The following is a 13302-nucleotide window of genomic DNA, read 5'->3' on the forward strand; positions in this document are numbered from 1 at the left end:
AAAGAAGTGCAATGTCCACAGTTTTATATAGTATGTCATCATCTTAGTATTATATTACTGTAAATATATCACAGTTCACATATAACATGTACTTCAAATTTAACATCAAGGGTTTATATGAATATTGAAGGGAAAGTGTACAACTCAGGCATTTTTTTTAACACTTTCAATCATTTTTTTAGCCTCACCGGGTTTGCAAAATGAAGTATGAATATTCTATGTAGTCTCACAATATGAGGTCATTAAAGCTGAATGCATAATAACAATAAAAAAAAAAAATTGAAACAAAGCTGTTTAAAATAGTTAAAGAATAGGACGTCATGCCACAGGACAGGTCAGCTTCCCAAATGTGTTCTGTCAACTATATATTATTTAAATATAAATGTATGCATATTTTCATCAAGACTAATATAATGAATACATTCCATAAAAAAAAACTTAACTTAATTTTATTGATTTTTTCAAAGATATTTTTGTAAGTCTCTTATGTGCACCAAAGCTGCATTTATTTGATCAAAAATACAGCAAAAATGAAAAAGTGAATATATTTTAAAATGTAATTTACTCCTGAGTCAAAGCTGAATTTTCAGCATCATTACTCCAGTCTTCAGTGTCACATGATCTTCAGAAATCATTCAATATGCTGATTTGTTGCTCAAGAAGCATTTCTTCTTATTATAAATGTTACAAATTTGAATCTTTGCTGCTTAATATGTTTGTGGAAACCATGATACACTTTTGACGAATTGTATAAGGGAAAGTGTGTCTCTTTACACTTATAACCACAATTTTAGCTTCACTGGGTTTGCAAAATTAAGTATGAATATTCAGTGTAGCTTCAAGATAAGAGGTCATGAAAGCTGGATGCATAATAAATATTTTAAAAAGCTGCTTAAAATAGTTAAAACAGCTTTAAAAAATGCTAAAACCAGCCTAAGCCAAAGAAGTGGCCAAAGCCCCTCTTGAACCGATCGATTAAATAAAAAATGACAAGTTAACTCACTGATTTGCTGTAGCTAAAACCTCAGCATTTGATGTCAAAGTAAAAACACTCTATCCTCCTCCTCCTCTCCGCTAGTGGGCGACTTACTAAACTCCCCTTTTAAGTGTTCGCTGAACTCTCGCGATATTACCGCGTCTGTCCTGCTGTCTTCCTTTTCCGGGAGTCTCTCAAGATGGTAGGTTCACGTCTTTTTCATTTCCAATAATCCGAACGAATCTACCGTAAATATGATGCATGTCGGAGTAGAAAATGTGAATAAAGCTCACCTAAGAGTGGATGCACGCTGTCAGGCCGTTATTTTTCGCGCGGGATGAAAGTTTAAGTCGATGTACGTTCGACGAGCGCTTTTAGAATTCTGCTGTAGTCCTAATCGAGCGCGATGGACTCTCGAGTTTATTCCCGCGTCCTTTTAAATATAGGCATGTTTTTATTTGATCACTCGCTGTTTATCGGTTAACGAGAGGCCCGTGAGCAGCGGCTGACGGTGTTTGTGATTCCCGCAGGCGGACGCCGAGCAGAAGAAGAAGCGCACCTTCAGGAAGTTCACCTACAGAGGTGTGGATCTGGACCAGCTGCTGGACATGTCCTAGTGAGTAAAGCTCTCCTCTGAAGGTGTAAAAAAATTAAATTCAACTTGTTCATATCCGTAGAAACGCTGTTATTATAACCTGAACTTCAACGGTCTTATGCACTTGTTCTGTGCCGACCTTCTGAATTAAGGTTTGGTCATCTGCTTGTGTAGAAATGTTGAATAAGCTGGAGTGTGTGTTCCTCAGTGAGCAGCTGATGCAGCTGTACTGCGCCAGACAGAGGAGGAGGCTGAACCGCGGCCTCAGGAGGAAGCAGCAGTCTCTCCTCAAGCGCCTCCGCAAGGCCAAGAAGGAGGCGCCTCCTATGGAGAAACCAGAGGTGGTGAAGACTCACCTGAGAGACATGGTCATCCTGCCGGAGATGGTTGGATCCATGGTCGGCGTGTACAACGGCAAGACCTTCAATCAGGTTGAAATCAAGGTAGGCATGAAGCATATCGTTAAAACGTGTCAAAAATAATCAAGTTATAAAAAGTAATTTTTGCGTTTCGTGTGTCAGTGCTGCTTTTTGTGGCTTTGCTGCCACGTCAAGGACTCTGTGTCCTACTAAGCCGTTAGATATGGCTGTAAATGAATATGCAGTGGTTTTTGATGGCTAATGATTTGTATGATTTTGTCTCTTTTCATCATCAGACAATACCTTCAATACCTCTCAAACTACTCAAAAACAGCCTCCTTACAAGCCTGTTAAACACGGTCGTCCGGGTATTGGAGCCACTCATTCTTCCCGCTTCATTCCTCTGAAGTAAAAAGTAATTGAGTATGTAAATAAAAGTCTCCGAAACAGCCTCTCACCTTCTTTTTCTTTGTGTTAAACCTTGTCTTGCTTTGCAAAAAATTTACATAGTGAAAATTCTCTGCTTTTCTTTTTGTATGCCTGTGAATCCATGATGCAGATCATCTGTCAGATTTACGCAGGGTTTTTTTGTACAAGTAATTGTTTTTGTCTTTAAAGGACTTTTAATTAGTTATATGAGACACTGTTTAATTCTTTTAGTTTTTGAATGTTCAGTTCTTTAATAGTTAGGATGCTAAATGCCCATTTCATGAAGCTGTTGATTTACCTGAAATGCCAGCTGTTTCACAGCATTCAATCAGGGTTTCTTAATTATCGTCTTAATTCATGTCTTCACAAATTAAGGTCTTAAAAGACTTATATACATAGTCATGGTATGATGAAAACGCTGTGTATTAAAAAGTAATGGTGATCAGTTGGAATTTGCATCTTCAAACTCTGAAGTGTTGCTAAAACGCAAATATTCTATTACATTTATTTTTTACGTTTTCATTGCTTGGTCTTAAAGGGTCATAAATTTACCATAAAACCTGCAGAAACCATGTTAATGCAATAGTCTATCAAAGACGGCGTGCTTCATATTGAAAAAGTATGTGTACTGTGTGTAGACGGTAGGCTGATATGTGAGAATGTGAGGCAGAAACAGATCTAGCTTTTTATTTTGGACAATTTCAACAACAGCGCTGGAGTACTTTAAACATAAAAAGACAACCTAAACATTATGAAAGTTTCAAAAAACAACTTTTTCAAGTGACCAGAACAATATTCTGCTGTACACCACCGATGAATAACTCAGAAATGAACATCATCTGATGTTAGTCAAGTAAAATAAAGGCTAGTAATAGCCTGAAATACTGTAAATACATAAAATAGTCCAATCTTTTTACAGTAAATGCTTCCAGTAACAGTATTGGCCTGTCATGTTACAGAATTTTGAATAATATTTCATCTTGAGGTTATTACTTTTGGGCTGACAACATCATAAGACGTATTAATCCCATTTAAGCACAAATATCCCACAGTGGACATAAGAATACAAATCATTCATTTCAACAGACTGGTGTTATCTGATTTTACACATACATACATATATATATATATATATATGTGTGTGTGTGTGTGTGTGTATACATATACACATACACACATCCTTTAGGTATACTCCTATTACTCAAAAGTTGATTAAAAACCCACTTTGCTTTGGGACAAGCATCCTTCTGAGCTGTTCCTTTGGTCTGTTTGCTGTGGTCATTAACTCATATCTAATGACGTCCTACATTCAAACAGTTCCATTAAATTTGGCCCACATGGAAGAGTAGAGCAAATTTAACAGCTTTAGATGTACACCATCACTTGTTCATTGGTAGACCAGCTATTTCATGCCCTTAGATCTGATGTCCACTGGAGCTTCTGTACCAGTATTAAAGCTTTTGGGTACAGTTGTTGGTCTTATTAAGTCTGGCTGAGATTTGGATGGTGACTTAGGGGCAGTTTTTGGTCTCGTTGTGTCCTCTGGAGATTTGGTGGTGGTGGTGGTCTTTGTTGGGGCTGATTCCTGTTTAGGTTTTGAGGCAGTTGCTGGCTGCCACAGGAAGAATTCGTGTAAGAGAGTATTAACCACATCAGGGCACTCCATCATGACCATGTGACTTCCGTCATCAATGATCTTCAGGAACCCCAGCAAGAGGATCTATAAGAACGTGAACACAGGAGTAAAAAGTTCATGATATGTTTGCACACACCAATATCTGTGGTCAACTGCCACTAAAACATAAACAACTTTATGGATGAGGCCCAAAGCTTGGAACATAAAATAATTGTACCTCTGCCATACGTTGGTCCTCTTGTACTGGTACAAACTTGTCGTACATGCCGTGAACCAGCAGAACAGGCACTGTGATTTCAGCATGGTAAACCTCATCGCCCTCTGGCCAGTACTGTCCACTCATCATGGACCGAAGAACGAAGGAAGACACATTGAAGGCATTGTTCTCTTTTAGTAGTTTCTTTTCTCTCGTTCCCTGATGGGCAAATCCAGCCTGAGGAAAGAAAAAGGCATCTTTATTGGTAAAAAAGTACTATAAGTACAAGGTGATTGCCAGCTTAAACACAAGTATCTCTGATTGGCAAAGGGCAAGGCAAGGACAAATGTGGGTTACACTTTTTTTCGACAGTCCACTTTAGACATTTCAATAACTGTACGCAAATTTGCAACTACATGTTAACTAAAGGCTGGAATATACTACATGACTTTTGCCTGGATATTTTTACCCAAATTTACAGCCCACTAGTTGCCAAAAATCATAAAAAATCACGTAGTGTATGATGATCACAGACTCTGACAAACTTTTTAAACTGTGCCCATCAAGCACTACACAAATAAACTGACGACTCAAATCTGCAGACTGCCTTTGACTTTTGGCAGCTAGCGTCAACTTGTCCAGACAGTTAATCAGGTCCAAAATCTGGGCAAAAGTTGTGTAGCAAATTCCAGCCTTCTGTAAAAACTATTACATTGAATGGACATGGTAGTTACCAAACATAGACAATCAAGTTGGCAAAAGGGCAAGGCAAGGACAAATGTGTCCTGTGGATGATTATTCTTACATGAGAAAGCTCCAGGTGAGGCACGGGGACAGGAAATTAAGGACACACGTGGGCAAGCTGAAGACAGAGCAGAGACTTGGCTCGAGGGCTGTGGGACCTCCACCGTTAATCATCACAACTTTATGAACTTGTTCTGGATACTCATGAGCCAGGAAGGTACAAAATGAGACACTGCGAGAGAAGAAAGAAAATGCTAAAACGAGTGGGGAAATGTATCCGCATTCATCAGGCAAATTAGTAAATTTCCTTACCCATAAGAGTGTCCTACTAAAATATTCCGCCTCTTCGCATATCGCTTGAAGATGATTCTAACATCCTCAGCCAAAGCATAAAAGGTATAGGCAGCGGGAATCTGTGGAGCTGAACTTGCACCATGGCCGGCCAGGTCCGGGGCAATGACCTCATAACCAAGTTGGGAGAAATAGTCCAGTTGGCTTCCCCAGATATCCAATGACCCCCCAACTCCATGTATGAAAAACAAGGCCACGTCAGGGTGAGTACCTCTGCAGCATGTGATCTTCCGCTCACAGTCAATCACAATGGAGCGTTTGGGTTTGCGCCGTCTGCGCTGCACTTGCTGCAGATCCTGCTGCGGTGTAGGTTTGGTATCTGGAGCCTGTCCTGGAGCCGCCGACCCCGGTGTGGGTTCAGGAGCCTGGCCTGCTGTGGGAGCCTCACAGTTGGAAACATCTGTATCCACAGTGCTGTCTCCATTCTGATAGCGGACCTGCTCTGGATGGGTGGCTTCATTGACATTCTCGATCAGAAGCTGTCCATTTCTGTACACCGAGATTTTGCGTTTGCAGCTGACTGTACCCCCTTCCCCAGTCCCTGGCTCCTCAACCACTGGTCTGTCTGGGATAATATGTCGAACTCTCAGAACCCTTCCTGGCTTTACCTCAACAAATTCAAAACCATCGGTGGGCTCAGAGGACTCAACAGGTACCACAACGTTAGTTGACCTCCCTGTAAAGCAACAGAATATTCGATCCACAAAGCTGGTGAACATGTTGAACACCTGGGGAAATAAGAAGTGCAATTGGCTTCTCAAAGATTCAGTGCTTTAGTATATGGGCTTCTTCACATTTGGATTGGCGCACATCGGTTTGGTTGACCAATTATCCATATAATGTGTTACATGCAACAAGCTACACATTGTGTCTTGCTAAAAAGTACCCATAGAGCACGATATTGCTTCGAACACAGACCTTAGTCAGAGAAGCCATATTTAATTTTTGACAGCAATGAAAACAAGGCTGAGAGGGATAAAAATACAGTGCTCTCAATAGATTGCAGTATTGTTTAACAACATTGTTCAGATGATGGAATGTCTTTTAGAAAAAAAGATACTTTATGTAGATAAAGATTATGGGATCTAGGACCTTTATACAGTGTGTACCACTGACTGCAATTCCTTCACGTTTAATTCAGATTAAATTCAATGTGATGTCTAACCTGACTGTGGTCTCTTAATGTAAGAAGTTAAGTAGCATGTTTGTTTGTTTTTGCACTAAATATAGTACTTTGCTGTCAGGCCTATCAGCTATTCTCACAGTACCACAGAATAATGGCACCAACTAGCATCTTCATGAATTATGTTCTATTTCGGGGCGTGAAATATATGACACCCTTCCCAAAACATATTTTGTTAGGATCATTACTGGACAGTATATTAACATCAATACCATAAATTTAATTATCAAAATTAGCTTCGCATGTATAGCAAACGATTTGTGTCTCTAAATTTCCTTATGAAATGTATATTTATAAAAGCTTTAAAAATACATGGCAACCAAACTAATTGTAAGAATCTATTTTTCCCCTCCTCAATGCTTCTTAGTGCTTTGGTCTTCATAACATTGGGTTTGATCTGATCTATTTTAATTGTGAGACGTCACAGTGTCTCTGTTTTTTATGATGCAAATAACTGAACACTAACTGTTGGATCCATTAAACATGGTGTATACTATGTGACAATCTACTTATGCAATAATGCCTTGTGTTGTGTTATATTAATTGTTAAAAAGGACTGATATTGACATTCAACTACATAATAAAAGAATTTTTAAATATATACAGCTGCCAAGCAAAAATCGCATGTAAAAACCAAGTGAATACTTTTCAAAAGCAGTATATTTCGTTGCATCACAGTTCTGAACTGCCTTTCCTTTCGTTAAGACTTTGACCTTTTAGGTTGCCTACAATTTTAGCTATGATAACACGTTTATTTTATTTTTTTCCCACATACTGTAGAGAGAAATATCTTACCAGATTATCGGTGTTCCCGATACATGAAAAAGCTAGACTGTTGACTCCAGCAGCTTCTCTTCCCAGTGTAATGAATTCGCGGGTTGGTAATCTGCTACCCTCAATCCAATAATCGAATTTAAATAGAATATCTTTTCACGTGATAAAATTACTTTAAAGACAATTAGAAGACTTCATTTGATATAAAACGTATAATAATAATAATAATAATTTAAAGAGCAACAACAGGTCTGTTTTTTGCTTCCATTAAGTCCCTATCTTCCAAATCTACATGGTCACAGTAAAAAGTCCAGATTAAAGCGGATTACACCTGCTGAGCACATGCTGTCACATCCTCACTGAAAACATGCACCGGCTGTTTCACATCATCTACTGCATTGAATCTATTATGAATTATCGTGAAATCTAAATTCAATTTGGCTTGACACAAAAACACGTTTAGTCTCATTTTTATTAAGTCTCAAAAAAAAAAGTTGACCTCAAACAGAAGTTTGGAAGGCTTCATAAGAACAAGAACATACAAATGCAGGTGTAATTGCGGTAAGTAATGCTGTATCTCTTTCAGATAGATTTAGACTCAAGATGGGTTGCTCTCTGCACACTTCCCCACAAAAGCTTCCTTTACTCAAAACATTTTGCATGCATTCTTTTTTGTTAATGTTGATGGCATCAGTATATTTCAATCTTTTCAACAAGAAAGAATTTCGCAGGGAAATGGCTTGAAACAGCTGACTTAACCTCACATCAAGTCTCCAGCCACAATGAAAACACAGTTTATGTTGTAGACTCAAAGCACACTGGCAAGCCTCGTGTGTAAAGCTCCTCCTGTTTACTGAAGCCTATCATCCGCAACCACAGCTCACCGACGCCCTCTGCAGGTTAAGAGAGGAACTGCTGCATACCTGCACCTTAAATCTCGGAACTCCAAAATAAAACCACAAATCCAGATACAGGAGATACACTATTAAACTCGAACTTGGGGAAATCCCATCATATTTAGAAGGCAAACAGACTGCAACTGAATCAGCAAACAGGTATCAAGTCAGATATTGAGCCAGGCATCTGAAGGCAAGTGATCTGTTTATGATTGTGGAACGAACAGCACTGAGAACCTAGATGACAACGGGGGAAGTGAAAGAGACTGACATTTGTATTTGTTTACATGACCAGAAATGTTATCTTCAACATGTGACAAAAGAAAAACAGTCCTAACAGTGCTTTCATGCACAAGTATGCACTTGCTAGGAAGACCGTCACATTACCAACACAAGATACTAAATCTAAATCTGCCGAACGTGGCTGTACATTTCCGAAATTTCCCTTTTTGGACACTGAAGAGAGACCTTGTGTGTTTAGTGCCTGTGTTTGGAGTATACCTTGAAAGCAGTAATTCACAGCTGAGATTACTATGGTGTATTTAAACTTTTACACTGCATTAATAGTCTCCTAACAAATCAAATTTCACACACGTCTTTGTAGCAGACATTCATTATTATGTGCTTGTTGAATATCGCTCTACACCCCCCCCCCATCCCATCCCATATATCGCGTTTCAGAGTTCAGCAGAATGGTCAAAGCTGGCAGTGAAACCCGTCGTGCCCCACACGTTCAGAAGCGGGCAGAAAGGCTGGGTGAGGGGCACTGACTGCATCAGGAAGCACTCAGTAAAATTAAAAAAAGCACACTGTAAGAGAAGTGTCCTTCCATTTTTCTTTCTGAGATGAAGTTCCTGTGTGGTGTGCAGGTGTTTGGGCTCGTTGTGTCCGTTCTTGTGCTGTTGGATGGTGGGTTCCTCTAGGAGTCCTCGTTCATCTCCTGGCTATCTGTCCGGGCGATTTTTCGGGGAGGCGCTGGGCTGCCGCCCTCCCCTTCTGCTTGCTCCTGCTCTCGCTTTTTAGCTGCATTCTGCATGACATAAAAAAAAAAAAAAAAAAAAAAGTTTAAATTCATCATTGAGTTGCTAGATAGAGGTTTTTGCGAGAATGATAAGCTTCCAGCTCCCGCCCGTAACGTTTATGTTTGGTCTCACTTGATTGCCGGGCAACTAATATTTCTAAGGGGGGGTTTTCTAACCACATTGTGGGTGGGTTCGGGTGGGAATAGCATGCAATCTACAATTGCAAGCAGTCACTAATGCTCATGAAAACATGCAATCTCTATCGTATGTGTGCTGTTTCTTTCGCTTTCGACATCAATCAAGTTCAGCAAGGAGGGGAGAGAGAGAAGTAGCTGCATTTCTCAGTAGGGTAGAACAAAAATGCATCTCACCCAGAATTCATCAATGTATTTTGTACCCTGTATGTGTATTTCATGTACAATAATGAAGCACACACATATTAATTCGTTTATTCACAAAAATGCGTGAATCGCCCCTAAAGTCTGAGTTCTCCCTGGACAAAATAAGAATATGAGGGATTTAGTATTTTTGGTTTTCTCTCTGTGTAAATTTAACACAAACACACCTTGAAAAGAGGAATCTCGGACACAGAGCAAATGGATGGATTTTCTATATAGATTTATAAACAAATATTGCATAGGACAAAATGACATGAATGCAAAAGTTTTGAATTAAATATTTATTCTAATTAAAATAGGTCCTATTTTAAAAGTATTAGGGATGCACTGATGGCTAAAACAGATTTTTAACAAACAAGTATTGGCCAATTGACCCTGAAGTTTGATTGACAGGTGATCTGACCAATCATAGCGCAGAATCCTGCATTTTGTCCAACAAACAAACCAGACTGATCTATTTTTCACAGCGTGAGAACATGAGGTGTGGCGTGAGAGCACCGCGGCTTACCGGACGTAGCAACAATAATGAAGGGGGGTGGGTTTTTGCAAAGGGTCAATTCTGATATCTGTCACTTGCTAACTTACTTAAATCTTATTACAGATTAATGTAATGTAATCTTATAAATAGATCACAGTTTCGATCATGTTTTAAATGAGCAAAGTTCAAAAACACATGCATTAATGTACATTAGCTAGTTTATTGCTGCGTCATCAAATCATTTTCACTGAACATGGATTGGATCCATTTAACATTCGACAAATAAAACAGAACAAAGATACATATGAAATAAACAGTTCATTAATAAACTATCGGTTTGTTATATTGGCATTTTTCATGCTTTTTTCAATTGATCTTTTTGTGCATTTTTGTATACCGTTACACTCCCAATCACACATGACGGAGGAGTTTTAATGTTATGAAATGTGTCAGTTTATCCATCAACATGCAGTTGCTTTGTCAAATGAGAGCTTGAAGAACACTTGCCTTTTTGTCCCACTGTTGATGAAGATAACGCAAAAGGATGTTTGTCTTCTCTGTGACGATGACTGCGAGGAGAGAAAAAAACTAAAATTAGGCTTCAGACTGAAACCAAAGTGTTTTGTTAGAAACATCAAGTTTCACTTCTAATAACGTAACACAGATCTACATTTTAAAAGCATTGATCACAGCACTCACTCTGTTCAGAGGGATACTCTCGTGTAGGCAGATACACTGACGGCCTTCTGTTCTGTAAGACAGGAAAAAAAAAAAGAGCTGTTAATGATTTAAACAAACCCTGAAAATGTAATTCACAGCCGCAGCGTGAAAATGCTCAATGAATATTCAGAAAGATGATGGTGACCATCAAAGAAGAAGAACAGCAAATCTTACCGATGCTTTACACACAGAGTCGGCGTGAAATCTGCTGAAGTTTGTCTTGTTATACACAGGTAGACCTTTTAGGAAATCTGCCTTCAAGACGTTCAGAGTCAGAAAGAGGTTAAAATCAAGCGCTTACTAGAAATATACCAGAAGTGCTAAATGAACACACTTGATATTAGACAGATCTTCATCCAGAGGGGGAAGATATTTCATAGATCTGTTCATTTCAGTTTAAGTTGGAATTAAGGACATGATTCAGTGAATATAAATAATAAAATGTACAACACAAATACTGTCTCCCAGAGCCTCCTTTCAGTCTCCAGAGATCTCCTGACTGCATTATTGCACGTGACATAATCCCAGACAGAAAGCATGACTTATATAGCTAGCAATCAATGACACGAGGGAACATGCATGCTCTTATAGAAATACACAAATAATAAACACACATCTTAATAATACATCTCATTCGCAAACATATGCTGAGAGAGTGAACTCAAATCCAGATGGAGGATGGTGAGGGTCACCCTTTGGGCGTTGCCAGTCTAAGTTAGTCCACTAGGTGTGTGCCTTATCGGTTTCATATAAGTTCTTGATTATATTTAATACAACAAAACTAGTAAAATGAACTTATTCACGGCATGACTGTTGAAGAAAAGCTTTGGCAAATCTCGCTTGCGCTTCTCTGTATGCTAACACATTAGCATGACATGTGTTAAGTGATTTGAAGACTTCTCCAACACCAAATCATCTGATAGTCGTGAATAAACGTCTTATAACGCGATGTAAACATGCTAAAATGTGTATTTCAGGCTGCTGTTGTGATGAAAGTGTATATGGACTGTGTGATATGAAGCGGCCTAGCATGCTAACTCAATGAGCAGACCGGCCTGTCAGCTGAAAGCGAGCAAAAGCTCACCGATATAGTTCGGATTTCAGCATTTAATGTGATATTTCAGCGCCCAGTCGTTTAAAAGTGCGGTTACTCGGCTGTGAGGTGAGAATAAGATGAAGTTATGAGTGTAGAAACTTACTTTGTCCATGGTGAAGTCGCTTCAGTCCTGTAGGTGTGTTTGTGCTCAGACAGGCCTGAACACTGACAGAAATCAAGAGGTTTGAAGCCGGTAACATACACACACACACACACACACTCACTCTTACTACTGAACACGACACTAAAACACACAGAAATATGTGTAAACACACACAAATATACAGCGACTACACACCACAGTACAGTCTCTGCTACAGCTCACAGCTAACGTTACCGACTGACAAGCGCCTCTCTCTCTCTCTCTCTCTCTCTCTCTCTCTCTCTCTCTCTCTCTCTCTCTCTCTCTCTCTCTCTCTCTCTCTCTCTCTCTGTGTGTGTGTTGTAATTTTCTGTCATGCATGCGTAGTACATAGTAGCTAACAAATAATCTTTACCTGATATTAAACAGCTTTTATCAAAACAAGAAAGAAAGAAAAAGAAAATAATAAATAAATACATTTCAATTTAAAATTAAATAGTTTTGCCTGTGCGACCGTTCTGACTATGGTGCATTTATTTTATTTTTATTTTAATAATGTGTAATAATATACTTGATTCTCTTTATTAACCCTGGTATTTTGTTCAAAAATTGGGTGCGATTTTATGGAGGAGGGTCCAACTAATCATAAACATTTTCTTCAATTCACATAAAACTGTATTTTTGTTTTCCATAAACTGTGAATATTCTAAACAATATTGTAACTCATTTTATTTTATTTTTTTTTTACATTTTAAAAAGAAGTATGGAAAAGCACTTCTCGTGTAAGCACTAGTAATGCCAAGACCATAGGTGTGATACTAAACATGCATGACCTGATATATATATATATATATATATATATATATATATATATATATATATATATATATATATATATATATATATATGCTTTTAATGCAGTGTACGTCTCTGCAGATAAACCAAATGCATAAATGTTAATATCTTAAAAGGGTAGTTGAGAAAGTTGCATCAAATAATAAATAAATAAATACAATAATGAATAAATAGATATATAAGGGTCTCTGCAGCTGCCTTTTAAAATATGGTGTTCAAATTGACTCACGAACATATGGAGGGTAGACTGGGGTAAAATGCCCCCCTATTGTTTGTTTCCCCCAAAATAACCAGCTTAATAATCAATAATAATCAACCATTTTTGTTGTTGCTATGGACTCCGTTGACAACAGTGATGTAGAAGCATTAATTTTATATTTCCTGATTAATTGTAAGCTTTGTTAAAGGTTTAGTAATTTTGTTTGTAGCTTTTTTAAATATATATCTATATAGTTTTATTCATTTTTATTTCAGTTTCAGTTAACTAAATTCATATTCTTAAAGTAAATTCA

General features: G+C 38.2%; 3 protein-coding genes across 3 annotated transcripts; 1 reads left to right on the top strand and 2 right to left on the bottom strand.

Annotated features, from left to right (window-relative positions):
* The first annotated feature begins 1063 nt into the window (after positions 1–1063).
* LOC122146579 (40S ribosomal protein S15-like) lies at positions 1064–2068 on the top strand. Its single transcript, XM_042766097.1, has 3 exons — positions 1064–1178; positions 1507–1592; positions 1780–2068. The coding sequence occupies exons 1-3, from the start codon at positions 1176–1178 to the stop codon at positions 2051–2053; spliced, it is 363 nt and encodes a 120-aa protein (XP_042622031.1). The 5' UTR covers positions 1064–1175; the 3' UTR covers positions 2054–2068.
* Positions 2069–3551: 1483 nt separating this feature from the next.
* Positions 3552–7544, bottom strand: LOC109106215 (protein ABHD8-like). Its single transcript, XM_019119591.2, has 5 exons — positions 7265–7544; positions 5248–6014; positions 4997–5167; positions 4213–4429; positions 3552–4079 (listed from the first exon to the last, which is right to left on the bottom strand). Exons 2-5 carry the CDS (start codon positions 6003–6005, stop codon positions 3762–3764), a joined length of 1464 nt encoding a protein of 487 aa, XP_018975136.1. The 5' UTR covers positions 6006–6014; positions 7265–7544; the 3' UTR covers positions 3552–3761.
* Positions 7545–7697: 153 nt separating this feature from the next.
* Positions 7698–12243, bottom strand: LOC109064817 (DET1- and DDB1-associated protein 1). The gene is made up of 6 exons (XM_042766098.1): positions 12152–12243; positions 11957–12018; positions 10932–11012; positions 10737–10788; positions 10545–10606; positions 7698–9169 (listed from the first exon to the last, which is right to left on the bottom strand). The coding sequence occupies exons 2-6, from the start codon at positions 11963–11965 to the stop codon at positions 9059–9061; spliced, it is 315 nt and encodes a 104-aa protein (XP_042622032.1). The 5' UTR covers positions 11966–12018; positions 12152–12243; the 3' UTR covers positions 7698–9058.
* Positions 12244–13302: the final 1059 nt, after the last annotated feature.

This window comes from Cyprinus carpio, chromosome A11 (genome assembly GCF_018340385.1).
Source record: "Cyprinus carpio isolate SPL01 chromosome A11, ASM1834038v1, whole genome shotgun sequence".
Classification (NCBI taxonomy): domain Eukaryota; kingdom Metazoa; phylum Chordata; class Actinopteri; order Cypriniformes; family Cyprinidae; genus Cyprinus; species Cyprinus carpio.

Coding starts and splice junctions, on each gene's coding strand:
- LOC109064817 (XM_042766098.1), bottom strand. Junction 10,789..10,931: donor ACTCTGTGTGTAAAGCATCG/GTAAGATTTGCT, acceptor CCTGTCTTACAG/AACAGAAGGCCGTCAGTGTA. Junction 9,170..10,544: donor ATCAACAGTGGGACAAAAAG/GCAAGTGTTCTT, acceptor TATGTCATGCAG/AATGCAGCTAAAAAGCGAGA.
- LOC109106215 (XM_019119591.2), bottom strand. CDS start 6,005: ATGTTCACCAGCTTTGTGGATCGAATATTCTGTTGCTTTACAGGGAGG. Junction 5,168..5,247: donor TTAGTAGGACACTCTTATGG/GTAAGGAAATTT, acceptor CTTCTCTCGCAG/TGTCTCATTTTGTACCTTCC. Junction 4,080..4,212: donor AGGACCAACGTATGGCAGAG/GTACAATTATTT, acceptor ACGTTCTTATAG/ATCCTCTTGCTGGGGTTCCT.
- LOC122146579 (XM_042766097.1), top strand. Junction 1,593..1,779: donor CAGCTGCTGGACATGTCCTA/GTGAGTAAAGCT, acceptor TGTGTTCCTCAG/TGAGCAGCTGATGCAGCTGT.